Source organism: Nelumbo nucifera, chromosome 1 (assembly GCF_055504915.1).
Source record: "Nelumbo nucifera cultivar China Antique chromosome 1, China Antique-T2T, whole genome shotgun sequence".
Classification (NCBI taxonomy): Eukaryota; Viridiplantae; Streptophyta; class Magnoliopsida; order Proteales; family Nelumbonaceae; genus Nelumbo; species Nelumbo nucifera.
The window spans coordinates 79,297,827-79,313,309 of NC_142649.1; the positions used below are offsets into that span (position 1 = coordinate 79,297,827).

At 40.2% G+C, this 15,483-nt stretch overlaps 1 protein-coding gene across 7 annotated transcripts; it reads right to left on the reverse strand.

Moving 5' to 3' along the window:
• Positions 1 to 4,830: 4,830 nt before the first annotated feature.
• LOC104605636 (protein STRUBBELIG-RECEPTOR FAMILY 3-like) lies at positions 4,831 to 14,579 on the reverse strand. Of its 7 annotated transcripts, none has more exons than XM_088886756.1 (18): positions 14,394 to 14,500; positions 14,114 to 14,217; positions 13,695 to 13,892; positions 13,317 to 13,446; positions 13,136 to 13,207; positions 12,588 to 12,653; positions 12,418 to 12,489; positions 12,249 to 12,320; positions 12,084 to 12,155; positions 11,941 to 12,006; positions 11,736 to 11,801; positions 10,915 to 11,297; positions 10,424 to 10,836; positions 9,458 to 9,729; positions 7,654 to 7,792; positions 6,470 to 6,726; positions 6,204 to 6,360; positions 4,831 to 5,379 (listed from the first exon to the last, which is right to left on the reverse strand). In XM_088886756.1, exons 2-18 carry the CDS (start codon positions 14,148 to 14,150, stop codon positions 5,281 to 5,283), a joined length of 2,571 nt encoding a protein of 856 aa, XP_088742882.1. In that variant the 5' UTR covers positions 14,151 to 14,217; positions 14,394 to 14,500; the 3' UTR covers positions 4,831 to 5,280. The 7 variants fall into 7 exon arrangements, with proteins under 7 accessions (XP_088742882.1, XP_010268781.1, XP_010268782.1 ...); XM_010270479.3 differs by having other exon boundaries at positions 6,470 to 6,606; positions 14,394 to 14,452; XM_010270480.3 differs by lacking the exon at positions 14,114 to 14,217 and having other exon boundaries at positions 6,470 to 6,606; positions 14,394 to 14,579.
• Positions 14,580 to 15,483: the final 904 nt, after the last annotated feature.

Consider the following 15,483-nt stretch of genomic DNA (forward strand, 5'->3'; position numbering starts at 1 on the left):
CCTGCGAAAAGGAGTTCGGCATCAGTAAAACAAGTAAAAGAAGAACAAGACAGGATCGCTAGGGGAAGAACCTACCCGAACTCAGGCCAGCAGCAATAAGCTTGGCCTCCGTCAGGTACTGTTGACACTCCAGCCCAAGCTGCGCCCATTGCCGGAGGCCCTTCGCCGTCTCCTTATCGAGTGTGACGCCGGAGTCGGGAGCGACCATCCCCCAGCCGGTCTAAAACGGCCACCCCAGCGCGCTTTGCACCCCGAAATAGTCCCGCTTCCACGCCGGGACCTTATTAAGGAGTCCGTGTAAGAGCTTGAAGCCTGGGCGAGGAGACAGGTAGTATGCCCGCCTACGCCCAGGAAGGGGACCAGCTTGCTTTTTTAGCATTAAAATAGAGGAGAAAATCTCCAAATCCAAAGGAAAATTCTCGTCACAGAATAAGGAGATCGTCCCCACTAAATTCCTAATGGAGTTCGGGTGAAGCTGGCCGATCGTCACACCGAAGTGGTTTAGAACCTCGACGAGAAGAGGATGAAAAGGCAGTCGCAGCCCCGCAGCGAGCTGCTCCTAGAAAATCACAATCTCATCAGGACCGTGTTCCCAAGGAAAGCTACCCGTAGGGATGTAGGCATGCTCCCCGGGCAAGTTGTAGTAGTCTATAAGGGATTCAAGTCCTTCAGGCGTCATAGTCGAAGGGCCGAACTGATCTAAAGCCCGGCCACGACGGGAGGTGGACACCGACCTACCCGAAGCACCTCGGCCTGTAGGTTCAACCTCTTCCTCAGGACCTACATCGGGCTCACTTGAATTACCGGGGGACGCAAATTGGTTCGTAGAACCTGCATCAGACCCGCTTGAACTGTCTGAACCCTCCAAACTAGACATCAGAGAATGGAAAGGGATTCCAAGAGCACTCACCCGGAAAGAAGACTGAGGTAGACCATGAAAGCTCGAACAAGCAAGGAACCTGGGACGCGAGCTGAAGAGCTTAGATGCGGGCTGACACTTAGGCGCGAGCTCAAGAGGCACAGTAGCAAGGACTGCCCCCCCCCGCTATTTATATCCACAGCGGCTGGAAAGCGATGGCCCAGATCAAAGCCAATCCAACGGCCCACAGCCACACTAACCGCACATCTTCCGAAGCCAACCAGCGCACGTCTTTCTAAAACTGACGAGGCGTCGCGCACGTCCTGTCAGAGGACGGGGCATCAACACGCATCTTCTCGAAACTGACAGGGTGTCAGCGCACGTCTCCTCGCAATAAAAGCATCTGCAGCACGACTCCCGAACGACTATCATCACGTCTCCCAAACGTGCGCCCTTTTTTGAAAATCAAATTAAAGCGAGCGCCCTCAGTGCGGACCAAAACCCTCCTGCTACCTTACGAACTCCCCGCGCCAAGACAGGACCCTTGTCACAGGGAGTGGGGGGCAATTGATGAAGGGAAATTTGGCCCGACCTCGCGATCACCCGACACGTGGCAAAAGCAAGCAACTCGGGGCAACAGAGCGCCCAAAATGAGCACCGAAAGTAACGAAGTCCAAGCTCACTACTGAGCCCGAACTCCACCTGATCGGATTCTCTACTAGGAGCCCGAGCTCCCTACCAAGAATCCAAGCTCCCTACTGGGAGTCCGAGTTCCCTATTAAGAACTTGAGCTCCCTACTGAGAACCCGAGCTCCCTGCAAGGAGCCCGAACTATCTCGGGTCCTAAGCCTCACAAAGCCGTGACCCGAGCTGGCCCATGGCAGCTCGGAACACTCCCCAAACCGAACTCAAGCACTTCGCTTCCGAAACACCAGACTGACCGAACGTACTTGACACCAAGGACGTCCGTATCCAAGGGCGGCGCACCTGACTGATTTGGGATCTGACGCCTGACAGCCGCACTTCAAACGGCCTCCTGCTACCGCCACCTGCCACCGTCGTTACCAGCCGCAGAGACGGCTCCGACAAAAGGAGCAGTGGCGGTTCTATCCGGCCAGAGGAAATGACATCCGAACTGGCATGAGCTCAGAGATAATCATGCCCGATCTGACAGAAGCCTGGAAGTGAGTGTGCGAGGTGGTTATAAAAGGCTCCTACCCCCCAAGAACAAGGTATGCTAACTTTTGCGCTATCTGGTTTATTTTACCTTTGAAAGACTCTAACTTGAGCTTCGGAGCCCTTACGCCGGGTTCTCCCCGGAGCTTCTTCACCCCCTCCTTTTCAGGTCCCCTGCCACTCAGTTCAGAGGCAAGATCGTTGACAGCTAAAATCGGCCGGATTGTGCATCATCAAGACTCTATGCCCTGATTGGATTCTTGGTCTGGCTTGAATCTGAGATCCCAAATCGTGCTTGATGTTTAAGCTTCTGTATTTGATGAAAAAAAAAAAGTAGATTGTGGATGCATCTACCAAAAAATAAATAAAATAAAAAGGTAAAGGTAGATTAATGTAGATGCGACATTTCTAAGTTTGCAGTAGCTACGAGTTCTACTTCGACCAACTCGTTTTGGAACGTGTTCCACTGCTCTCTATTTGTTCTCTCATGGGTTGTTGGAACTGCGTAACCTCCATGTCCTAAGGTCCCTAAGCTAAAGCATCCACGCAAAAGCCAAGCCATTAAAAGAGAAGATAGGTACCAGAGAATCAAAAGGAAATGCTCCAGACTCCAAAAGATCATGATTTATATATTTTTTTCTTTGCTTGTTTTGATATAAACCTTTCAATTCAGCGGAACCCAACAAAATTATTGATCGAACCAGTATGTCTAAGTGCTCACTAGCACATGCCAGGTTCGCTTTCAGATGTAAAAACTGTGTTCTGACTTCTAAACTCGGATTACTGTGTTTCCAAACCATGCATGACCCATGAAACTGACCTTGTGTAGACACTGACAATCATTACAAAGGATGCCCATGAACACCCCCACGAACTCTACCAAACCAATGGCATTAATAGTGGATGTTATCGCTTGGCCAGGTAACCAAAATTAAGGAAGTTCTGCCTTGCTGGTGAAATCTGCATTTCTAGCAGCATAGGTAAAAATAGCGGTAGTTTGGGCTTCATCTCCTTTGGCCGTAATGCTTGATCATCAAAAGCAGCAGTAAAATGATTAAATGGATATCAAAATAAAGAGTTTTCATGGAAAACTCTGATAAAAAGCATAAAATTCACAACCGAAACTCCTGACAGAAAATGGTGCCCATTACATTTGTCCTATTAAAAGGGTCAAGGGAAGCAACTTTCACCAGTCTTCATGTCAGAATCGGCTTGAAGGCGTAGATGGACTGAAATTATCTTACTGGGGTAGGCAGCAATTCTACAGTAAACATCATTATCATCATCTAAGCAAGCCTTGCCCCAGCTTTATGAGGTTCTGCTACGTGATTCATCATTATGTTCTCTTCTGTGCCATATCCATCATTCAATAATTGGCGCTTCTATCATCTATTGTTACTTTCACCCAAATCCTTTTCAATCTGCCCGTAACTCTTATATACTCGTGATAGGGCTTTAAATAAGTCAGATCATTGCAATCTGAATTTGATCCGGTATGAGTTGGATTTAGATACCTCTCTTGATCCTAGCAAATCGGATCAGAAAAGTCGATCAGTTTAATTAACGGATTGAATTTAGATATATCCCGATCCGATCCAATACCTTACTTATGAAGCATTATATATATATGCACATCAAGTTTTTATTAAGATTAAAGATTGTAGTTGAATCGGATATTCAATAAGTATTCAAATTTAAATTCAAATCATATTCTTGAAAATCCAACGGATTCTAATTGGATTCGAAGCAGTTGGATTTCTTATAGAATCAGATATACCCTTTATGAATCCTATCAGATCCATTTACAGCCCTAATTCGTGATGGTCACTTGCCACTCCTCCAAAATAGGGTATGGATCAAACCCTAGATTTTAAAACCGGACTGGACCAGGCGGTCAGATCGAAAAAACCAGGAACCAATCAGGTGACTGATTCTGTTTTACCCCAGAACTGCTATTTCCTCAAAAACTATTGATTTGGTCAATAAACCGCTGACCCGGGTGTTCGAACCGTTCAACGGTTTGACCAATTTTTTTATATTTTTTATTTTTTTTGTCAGAATAGACTATCCATTCGGTTTGAACTGTCGGACCATTCAACCCAGAAACCGGACCCCTAATCGGTTCGTTGTCTGGTTCGATTTTAAAAACCTTATCAAACCTGTCGAATCACATTCTCTCCCTGAGTCCCTGGTATAGCCAGTGGGTCTCACGCGCACCTTGTTTATTTATTTCTTTTGTGTACTTCTCTTGTATATTCAGACTTCGAGATAACCTTGAATTGCCATGGCCCACATTATTAGTTGGAAAGCTTGGAAAACAGACTTCTTATTTCCTGCAGGCCTTCAATCCTGGCGTCCGCCTAGATCAAGAAGTGTGCCGTCTTCAATTTGATCCAGATTGGTGAGATTGGTGAGCCAATTTTTCTTCCAACCATCTGAAAGAAAGTGGATCAGGCATGTATTTTGCTCTGAAGCCTAGACATCTCTGATCAACTGGAAGTCTGGGATGAAACAAGATAAGGACCACAGAGAATAGCACACAATTCCACTTGATCCAGATTGATGAGTCAAAATTTCTTCTAACCATCTAAAATAAAGTGGATCAAGTTTATTTCTAGCTTGAGATAGGAGATGGGTAGGAAGTTGAATAGCAACATCCCATGTGGCAGCCATGGTTTCCAAACTTTCCAATAGCGAAAGTATTTTCCATTATCCTGTTGTATATAAATTGGGCATCTGCAGGTATGTAATCAAAGAAATGAAAGCGAGACCATTTGAAATAAAAAGAAGAAAAATAGGAAGAACGAAAACAATAGAGCATTATTTTACTTTTCAAAAAGAAATTGAAGCATGGTATTATTATACAAGAATTTCTGTTGACAACAATTAATCACAAATAATAGTAGTAACAATAATAACAATAACAAATAATTGAATTAGCGCAGCTATGTTTCACAAACCAATCCTGCCTAATCTAATGAACATCGATACCTTACCAAAAAAAAATGATCGATCCAGCCAGAGTGTCGACAAAGCCGGAGGGGTTCATACAATTTTTTGTAGCAGGCTACCCCAGAGCGTGCTTCCAAACACCCTTTCGGAGTATGAATTGTTAATGAGTGCAGCAGGTTAGCAGCTGTTGGCACTTGAAAATGCCTCTTGAACGACCGTTTCAAGCAGATAATACCTGCGTACCATTCTTAAGTTGACACCTCCATTGCTCAATGCTCATTTTATAACTCAAATCAGTCCCCATTAGGCCTCTTATTGGGGGGTTCCCTCTGTACCATGTGTAAGAGATCCTGAACAATTTCAGACATCGGGGGCCTGAATTCTGGCTCAGGCTGCAAAAAATAGATTTTAGTGTAAGATGAGTTCATTTCCCCTGAATGAAAAAAATGTAAATAAAAAAAGGGACAGAGTAATGATCAAATGTATCAACATGCAAGAAAATATTAGCAATTCAAAACAGAAAACAGAGATGCTGTCACATTTCCCTTGTCAAACTGTTCACCTTTTTAATATAACCAATTTAAAAAGGGAAGTGATTTGGGCACATCCCATTTTTATAAAGGGGCCCACCCCAAATCATCATTCAAGAAGTACATGCATTAAAAGATAAAAAATAGCCCCTCATTTTAGCTTTCTTTGTGACCAACTGCTGTTTCTTTATTTTTTTCACTAGGGAAGTGCCCTGATCACTCCCCTTTACAAAAAGTTGGCCTTCAAAGGAAATTTTAGAAAAGGAACTGCTTCTTGGTGCAGTGGTAAAATCTGAGGGTGTCAAGCAGAGAAGATAAGTTTGATCTGAGAATGGTCACTTCATGCAAGAAAGTTCCATGGGTTATATCCATATCCTCCGCACAACCAAGCCTTGTCCCAACTATATGGGGTTAGATGAATCTTGTTCCACCATTCCACTTTGCTAATGTGCCATGAAATGGCAAAAATCAGAATCCATGTTTATAAGAGTTTGGCAAAAAGGTTTTAGTGCCAGTTTCCAACCTGAAACAACCTCTCCATCCAGGCTTGGTATTAGCAGTGTAAGACAAACTTAACAATGGCAGAGTTCCATTTTAGAAGGTAAACTGCCTCAATAAAAAAAAAAAAAACCTACAATTATATGTTTTTAAAAAAGTCTAAGGAAAGGATACAACAAGGCGGTCACCTGGATACAAAGAGAAATAATGTCTGCAAAACGTGACAACGATTTGGCAGGGTAAGCTCCATTGAGGGAAGGATCAACCATCCTTGACAATGCATCAATATCATGGAGTTGGTTAATGGCCCATCTTGCCAAATGTTGCTCTCCTCGAGGCCATGACCTGTCCATATTGTTTTAAGAAGAGAACAAGTAGCCATTACAAAAAAAAAAAAAAAAAAATGAAAAGAAAAACAAAGCAAAGCCAACAAGTTTAGATGTACATTTCTAACCTGTCATAAGACTTTCTCCCTGTAAGAAGTTCTAACATTACAACTCCAAAGCTGTAAACATCACTTTGGTAAGTATAAATACCAGATTCAAACTCTGGAGCACCATATCCATAAGCTGATAGAAGCTGTCCTGATAACTGAGAATAAATAATGACAGTATCAGTAAAAGTTGCGAAAGAACTCAAACGTAATTTTGACCCTACACCCCAACTTGGACTGCTATGGATGTGACTTTTCCCCATCTTTCTGACTTGAGCCTATAATAAAGAATTGGTTTTAACTTCAGGACATGACCAATTAGATTGTGTAAGAGTCAAGCATCAAGTTAACAAAAAACGGAGATCTTTCACACCCTTGGATGGGATGTTCAAAATGACCATCTTGCATACCTTATCCAAGTTTATGGAAGATCCAAAAAACAAACATAAAAGTTCATGGAAAATAAAAAAGAAATTTGATTATGAATTTTGATTTTTCAAGTTTGATTGTTTGAACTGGATTCTTTTGGGATGGATACATCCACTAAGGGTAATAGTCCAAGCACAGGTGGCTTTCCCCATGGCTTGTACCACATATTTGGTGCACAGAGGGCTAACCAGCTATACGCATCATATCATGGAGATCTCCTAGCCCAAGTTTAATCAAATTGGACAAGCTTAGACATGAGGGTCATCATATTAATGTTGATAGCCTGAACAAATAAGAACATAGACCAACAATCCAGAAATAATACCATAGGCCAGATGACTGAAATCACAAAACTTATTCACCCTCTGAAAGAATTTCTTGATGGGTCCCACCAATATGGTAGGTCATAATTTCCTAGGAAGTATATGTACAGCATGGGCCAGGGAGGATAACTTCTCCACTCGTCTAAAATGATATTCATCAATTCCTGCTGTCATCCTTTCTTTTGCTTATTTCAATAGTGTATCCAGTGTCCCTGACCTTCATATTAATCATCTCTCTCCCTGGTGTGTTTGACTGTACTGTTTATACGGTTATATTGCGTCTATTTATATGTCCACTCAACTTAATTGTCTTACTATCAACTCCATTAAGTCAAATTTGGAAATGGAAAAGCAGATTCCCACTCCAATCAACATTTCCAAATACAGGTCAACAGGTCAAATATGCATAAATAAGAAGAAATAGACCTTGAAATTCTAAGGATATTGATTTACCTGACTAACAGCACTGGATGATATTAGAGAAGCCAAACCACAATCAGAGACATGTACTGCAAGTTCATCATCAAGAAGAACATTGCCAGACTTGAAATTCCTATGTACAACAGGTGGTTGGCAAACCTCATGCAGGTACCTTCACAAATAGAACAAAAGGACAACATTAACATTTAGCTCTATAAACATACAAATTAATAGTGTTCCAAAACGAGCACCTACATTTACGCAAGGCACTTGGGCACATTTCAAGGCATGCATCTGGTGTGCCTTGCACCTTTGCTTAGGCATGCACCCTTTATAAGTTCCATGTTTTGTTACTTTTTATACATTTTTTATGTATTTTATGCCTCTATGATGGTCTATTAATTTCTAAATTACCTTTTATTGGTGTTTGTGCACTAGTAATGGTCTATTAACTTTTAAGCTTTTTGAATACCTGAAACCCTACTTGTTACAAATAGGATCTTAGATGGCAAGATTTCCACTAGAGAAGAAACAACAATACAATTAATCTTTATGTGTGTTAGTGTGCACTAAAACTTCAAGTCAACAGTGCTCGCTCCAAACCTCCGCATGGCCCTCCACCTCCATAAAGGCCCCAGCCTCTTAGTTTGGGAATGGAAAACATCTAACACCAGACTAGTAATGCAACTAAGAGATGGACAAACATGTTGTAAGTTGAAATGCCATGGCTGAATTGTTAGTGCTTGAAGCACTTTGGTACAATGCACATCTGATTTTTTTATTTTACTTTGAATTATCTTATATGTTAGGCTAATGTATTTTGGTTGCAGCTGCAGCCAGTGAGATTTTTAAAGCATTTAATTCCTTTCAAAATTAAGGTTTTTCATTTTTTTCATATGTTTGATATTTTTATTTTTTCAAAAATTGGTGCCTAGCTTTGTCTTGGCACTAGACCTGTTCACAGGCTGGGTTCAGGCTGGGGCTTTGCCTCTTTATAAACAGAAAATAACTAGGCCCAAGCCCAAGCCCAGCCCTGCATAAAGCCCGAAGCCCGATCTAGATAGGTATTTTATATTATATTAATTATATATTATAACATATGTAATACTTTTTTCACTACTAATTTTATTATTATATAATATGTATTATATTTTTATTATATATAATATTACCGAGTCGGGCTTGGGCTTGGGCCAAGATTATTTGGGAAAGCTAGAGCCCAACCTGAAAAGTAGTCAGGCCCGATGTTTAGAGCCCGAGCCCAAGCCCAAGCCCACGGGCTTAAAACTTTGTCCAAGACCAGTTTAGAACAGGCTGGACTGGGCCAGCCCATGAACAGGTCTACTTGGCACATGCCTTGCCTTGGGCACTAGAAGGCTGTTGTGCTTTTCTTGAACCTCTCACTTTTAAAACACTGATATTAAAGTGGAATAATCATCTAAGGATGGGTGAATAAGTAAAAGCAGCTTTCTCTGGTTCCTAGTATGCACATAAGCAGATAGACAGAGGTGCCGGTTCTTTTTATTTGATGGGTCCAATGTATGAAATTTCCAATGACAAAGTACACTACATAGAACAAATAGACAGGATAGCTTGTTCAACAAGCTGCCATCCTGACATTATAATTCATTTAATTCTAAAAAAAATCTTAAATTCCTTCAAAATACCTATGAAAATAAAACAAAGTCAGTCTTGAGGCTCAGTTTGGAAAGAGTACAAATATGTACAGTGCAAATGCATACGAAATAATACAAAATGCAAGGTTTTGTACTCTACATATTTGTATTTGCACTCCTTCCAAACTTAGCCTAAGTGGTAAACTGGGACCTCTACTTACTCTAGAGCCCTTGCAGCTCCAAGTGCTATTCGAATGCGGGCATTCCATGAAAGTTTTCTATTCAGTTCATCATCAGAATGTAGGGCATCATGGAGTGTCCCATTACTGCAGTAATCATAAATGAGAAGTCGTTGTCCATGCTCTGCACAGTAACCCTCAAGCTTGACAACATTAGCATGTTCAAGCTTAGAGATACTCAAAACCAACTCAAGAAATTCCTCATCCTTCTGATTCTTAGAAGCTGGATTATCTAGTTTCTTGATTGCCAGTAGCTAGAGAAACATTGAGAGTGAAAAGAATATGTATCAGCATATGGAATAACAGAATTAATAGAGTAAAGTTCACACTAATACATCCACAAACAGAACTTATATTTTGACATCTAGGGAGATCTAAGCTTGACAACCATCTAGATAAAGCACACAAGTATAAAGGCAACATAGAAAACAGTATGGTTTTGCTCAAATAAAACACAGAGAATAATTGAATCAAGTATCAAGAAATTCTCTTGCTACTTCAAAAGTCCTTTGTCTAGCTCAATTAGAACCTATTAAAAAATAGAAGAGGGAACTTTAATATGTTCACTTAACAGAGGAGGATCAATATAAAATTGAAAATTTTATCTATATACCTTACTGTGCTTTCCTTTGGTGGGTTGATGGTATATAGAAAGAGATGTACCATCACCTATGCATCTAAATGGGACTACTAAAATGAAAGCTAGTAAGTAGAAGGATTTAGGAGTTAGGTTTCTCTGCAAATGATAAAAAGAAGAAAAAAATGGAGGGGGAGGGGGGCACAACCTTGATTTGTAAAGAAACAATCCAAACATAAACTTCTCACCATGACATCAAAACTTCCAATGAAATTTAACATAAAGGACCAATTTAAGTATGCCTTCATTTAATTAAACAACAAGTTGGTAGTTTCCATTTAATCAGTTCTGTGAATCCAAGAGTTTTATACCTTTCCATCAGGAAGCTCTGCTCGATAAACACTGCCTAACATGCCACCTCCAAGGAAATTTTCTTGAGAAAAGCTGTTTGTATATTGCTGAAGTGACGCAATGGTGAAAGATCTTACAGAAGTTAGTGGGTTCAATTTTCTGGGGGGCACAATAGGGTTCACAATGACCTTCTCAATAAGAGGGGGAGGGGGAGGGGGAGGAGGAGGAGGAGGAGGTGGTGGTGGTGGTGGTGGTGGCATTAAAATCATATCTATACCAGACATATCTATCTCATGGTCCTCCTTTTTCTTTGGAACCTCACCCATTCTTTTAATATCTGTCTCATTATTGTCCTTCATTCTAGGAACCGCAGTCACTCTTCTAGCATCAATCTCATGTTCATCCTTTGGCCTTACAACTGCTTCTTTTGGCACTGTTCATAAAATTTCAATAACCTGTTAATAGAAGGTGAAGAAACGGAAGCCAAAACATTAACTATTAAAAAGCTTACCCTTATCTCTTTGATTGTCTAGTTGGTCCACTGAATGCCTCTCTTTATGCTTCTCTCTGGGCTCTTTATATGTACCCATTACTTCATGACTGTTGGCAAATATATCATTCTCTTGCCTTTCTTTGCAACATCTTGATGCAAGAAGAGCAACCACTAATAAAAATATAATAAATATTAAAACCCCTGCAATTGAAATCCCAATAATCCTTTTTCTGGTCAAAGTTTTTTTTGTTCCTGTAGAATTCAGCCCTCCAGGTGAAGTAGCCCCATTTGTATGATTCACAGGTGTTACTTCTGAAGATGGTGCTCCAGTAAAAGGAGGTGGTGGGGATGAAGGTGGAAGCAATGGAGCAACAGTTGTGTTGAAAGGGTTACCATCCTTTCTGCATAACATATCCAATGTAATATGATAAGGCCACAATAAAATTAATAATAATCAACTAAGTCAAGCACAATCATTTTCTCATCACTGTAAAAGTCTTTTTCTTTTTCTAGGGATGAAAGAATAGCCATAAAACATAGGGAAATAATGCACTTTCCAACAATGAAGTACTTAAATAACAAAGATGATCTAATTTCTGCATTAGAAACTTCTTTTGGTAGTATGTACACATGGTACTAGGAAAATGACTTAAATATCTTCATCTGTGACTGAATACTCCCATTGCCATTTGCCACTTTCAGATACATATTTAAGGTGAAGTATGTCTGTATCTAAATTACATAAGTTCCACACCTAAGTATTACAATACAAAAAAACTGGAGAAGTAATTTACTTCAAAGATAAAATAGTTTGGATCTATCTATTAGAAGGTGCTCACTTGAAATTTGGAATATTCAGCAGCTTCTCAGGTATAGGTCCAGAGAACAGGTTATTCTCTATATTCCTGTTGAACAAGCACAAGGTTTTTTTTGTCAAAACCCATGAAGGCAGAAGAATGTAGTTACAAGGTTCTGACACTAAAAGCAATGTCATAGAAAAAAATTCCTAGAAAATAATGTCATTGAAATGGTTCATAATAGTACAAATCTCTCAAAGGCAGATCTTGTAAAACATCAAGAGTCCCGGATAGTTGATTATTCTGCAAGTGCCTACACACCAAGAACAACAAATTCATTATATTGCAATCACACAGAAATAAGAATTCTTATCAAATTAACCTACTTACAAGGTAGTTAAAGATGACAAGCTTTCCATTGAGGGAGGCAGTTGACCACTCATATTGTTATTGAAGAGATCACTGCAGCAAAAGATAGTATAGTATACTAACAGTTAAAAACCTGCATTCTGATCATGGAGAAGAAATGCCACTCAAACGACAGGGAATCCTTACAGGTTTGTCAACAGAGTAAGACCCTGAAAGGCATCTGGTATTTGTCCAGTTAAGTGATTATTGTTAAGCGACCTGAGATAATAAGCCATTAAATTTATAATAAAACGTTAAAATGCAACGGCTCCTACATGTGTACCTCAAGCTAAAGAAAACAGAAGCTCAAGCTTACATGGCTGTCAACTGAGACAGAGAGGATAAAGTACTAGGAATGCTTCCTGTGAACTGGTTATCTGAAAGAAAACTGCCAGATTTGAAGAAAACCATATGTTTAACATAAGGCCACGATTCAATGATTTTACCATATTGTGGGATCAGAAAAGAAAAGCCAGATAAACATACAAGTTTTGCATGGTAATTGGCAAATTCGATGGAATACTGCCACCAATGTGGTTGTTGCTGAGATCTCTGCCTCAAAACAGTAGTCCAAAACATCAGCAAAGGAATTCAAAATGGCACATCTAAGTTTAAATATATTCTGGAACATAAGTTATGGCATAGTGGGCATATATTATCTCAAAGAAGTTTGATTCCTCTAATTTTCCTTGTATATGTAGCATATGCAGAAAATGACCATTCAACTAATACAAAAATTCCAGGTTGCACACAGGACTGTAACATAGGGGCATCCCATTAGGATGATCCTCACCATCCTACAAGGTTGAGTTTGGGCTACAAGATCTCCAAGACAGATGCTTGCCAATTAAACCAGTAAGCACCAAACATACAATCAATGGAAAGACAGTTATTAATGCTCATGCTTTGGCACAGTATTAGTTGATACTGCCAGGAGATCAACTAAGGAAGAAATATACAAGAGAGTCACTAAAAGCATACAAAACACCTCAGATAATGGAACGATATCAAAGATTTAAATTGATACCACTTACATGGTTATCAATGAAAAAAACGATCCTAAGTTATCACCCAGTTCCCCTCCCAAATTTGCGCCATTGAGTATTCTGTAAAAAAAAAAAAAAAAAAAAAAAACAAGAAAGAAAGAAAATTCCAATTAAATACATTTCTTGGACCATAAGTGACTACAAGATGGTGTCTGTAGGGTAACCGTACATTGAGGTTATATTAGAATTGACACATTGGACACCTTGCCAGGCCTCCAAGCACGGGTCTCCTCCACTGGCAATCCATCCGGGAAGAGGAGGATTGCCCAGCGCAGTATATAAGCTATTTATTGCAAAAACTGCCAAATTAAAAGAAAAAACAATAATATCATTATACAGAACTACTAACATTTCAAGCAATTTACAATTGGAAAGAATAAATACAAAAAAAAGAAAAGAAAAAAACTAGACATTATAGAGAAGTAGAGAATCACAAATGCTGGAATAGACCAAATGTGAAAAATACATCTAATGCTAGAACGTTTCAGAATCTGCGGATCTAAAGTAAAAATAAACAAACAATAAATGAATGTCAAATCCGGTTTACCGTCTCGCGGATCAGTGTATCCATCAGAAAAGGATGCTGAGAAAACCACCATCAACCCCAAGAAGACCCGTGCGTAGATCTCCCAGCTAAAGTGGTCCATGGCCGATCTTCTACTCGTAGTCCGACTACTCAAGCTTGTCCTTGAACTCTTTGTGCAGCAAAATTCCCAATAACTTAACTGAGCATTACTTCTCAAATCTGCAAAAGAGAAGAGATAGAGTAAGAAGAAGATAATCATGAAGACGACCATGAACAACGTTTACAGATCTCAACTCAACCACAGTAATTCAAACTTGGGATATTTTATAGAAGAAGAATTGGACGTAAACAAATCAAACAAAACTTGCTACTAAAAAACAAAGAAAATCCAAATTCTAAACAAAAATGAACTCAAAAGAGCATTTTAAATCGAGTCGAACCCCAGGACGGAGGAGGAATCAGCAAAAGCGAAGTCATAGAACCCTAAAACCTCTCATTGTTCAAAAAACAGTGTCCATTGGCAAGCAAAGTGGTTTAACAACTTCTGCACACGCGAATATGTCCAAATTAACATCGCTGTAATTAGCTGCTAAAATTCCAGGAATCCGACTAATCCAACATCGACCAACTAAACACCAAATAATACATCCGAATTTCAAAAGATTTAGTATAACAATGAAAAGATAATAATAGCTTAATTGAGTGACTGAAAACCCTAACCCTGGAGACGAGGGAGCTGGAAAGCGAAAAAGGCTAGCGTCCAAAATCACACAGAGCTACATACAGAATAATGGTTCGATCTCTCTCTCTCTCTCCCACCTTCTCACTCAAAGCAAAAAATAAGTGAACAACGGTACACGCAAGTCATGCATGTCTATTATTTAATTTTAGCATAAAATTCTGCTCAAGCACTCAAGCAGCTAGTAGTATAAAAAGGGCTCCATCCCACGTGGATGTACGGCTAGAATGGGCTTTAACAAATGGGCTTTACAGGCTTGGCATTAGCGTAGCCCACCAGGTCCAAAGCCAGTCAGCCAGCCAACATTAATTACGAACCTATTGAAAGTTGAAACGCATGTGTTTTGATTTTTAATTTGGCAAGAAAAATGTGCCCAGGTCAACCGGATCGGACCCCCGCAACAGCTGGTGGCCCAGCCGATCCAGGTTTCATCCAGTTTTAAAATCACACCCGGTTTTACAAAACCAATCTGTTTTTGTGCTGCGTACTGATGACCCATTGAACAAAGATCACATTCAAAGTTCAAGGTAGTCCAGTTAACATGGTCCGATCCATTTAGCTTATATTGATGGGTGGTCAATATGGTGGCGCATATGTAGATAGGTTTTGTAATTAAAGAGGCGCCGTTTCGTGTAAGATGGAGCTTGGATGGGCCATGTTGGAGAAAAGGTTGGGGCCCAACGAATCTTGCCTTTCTCTAAGCCCATTGGGCTTTACGGCTTTACCCCACAACTGATGATTTGTCATAACTCGGAGCAATTTCGCATTAAGTTCCAACTTCCCAATGCCGAGTTCGAAAAAGCTGAACAAAGTTGAAAGCTGCTTTAGACTTTAGTTAAGAGAGGTGGTCTCCTAATCAGCGCACTCTCATCGTGTAAACCATGAGTTCTCTAACGTGTTAATCGCTCAGTAGTTTGAAAGTAGAAAAACGTCATAATCTGAACTTGCGTGCCAACGAGAGACAGAAGACGCCGGGGAGCTCATGCGTCACTGATGCGAGAGCGCTCACAGTATCAGAGCCCCCCCTTCAGAAAGGGATTTTGCCTGCTTTTTCTTTTTAATAAATAAATA

What these genes read in the sequence shown, in the direction of transcription:
- LOC104605636 (XM_088886755.1), bottom strand. Translation starts at nt 13,944, where the DNA reads ATGGTCGTCTTCATGATTATCTTCTTCTTACTCTATCTCTTCTCTTTT. An exon ending in CAGAGCTTCCTGATGGAAAG is followed by an intron (nt 9,730 to 10,423) that starts GTATAAAACTCT and finishes ATGTTTCTCTAG; the next exon opens with CTACTGGCAATCAAGAAACT. An exon ending in GGAGCTGCAAGGGCTCTAGA is followed by an intron (nt 7,793 to 9,457) that starts GTAAGTAGAGGT and finishes CTATTTGTGAAG; the next exon opens with GTACCTGCATGAGGTTTGCC.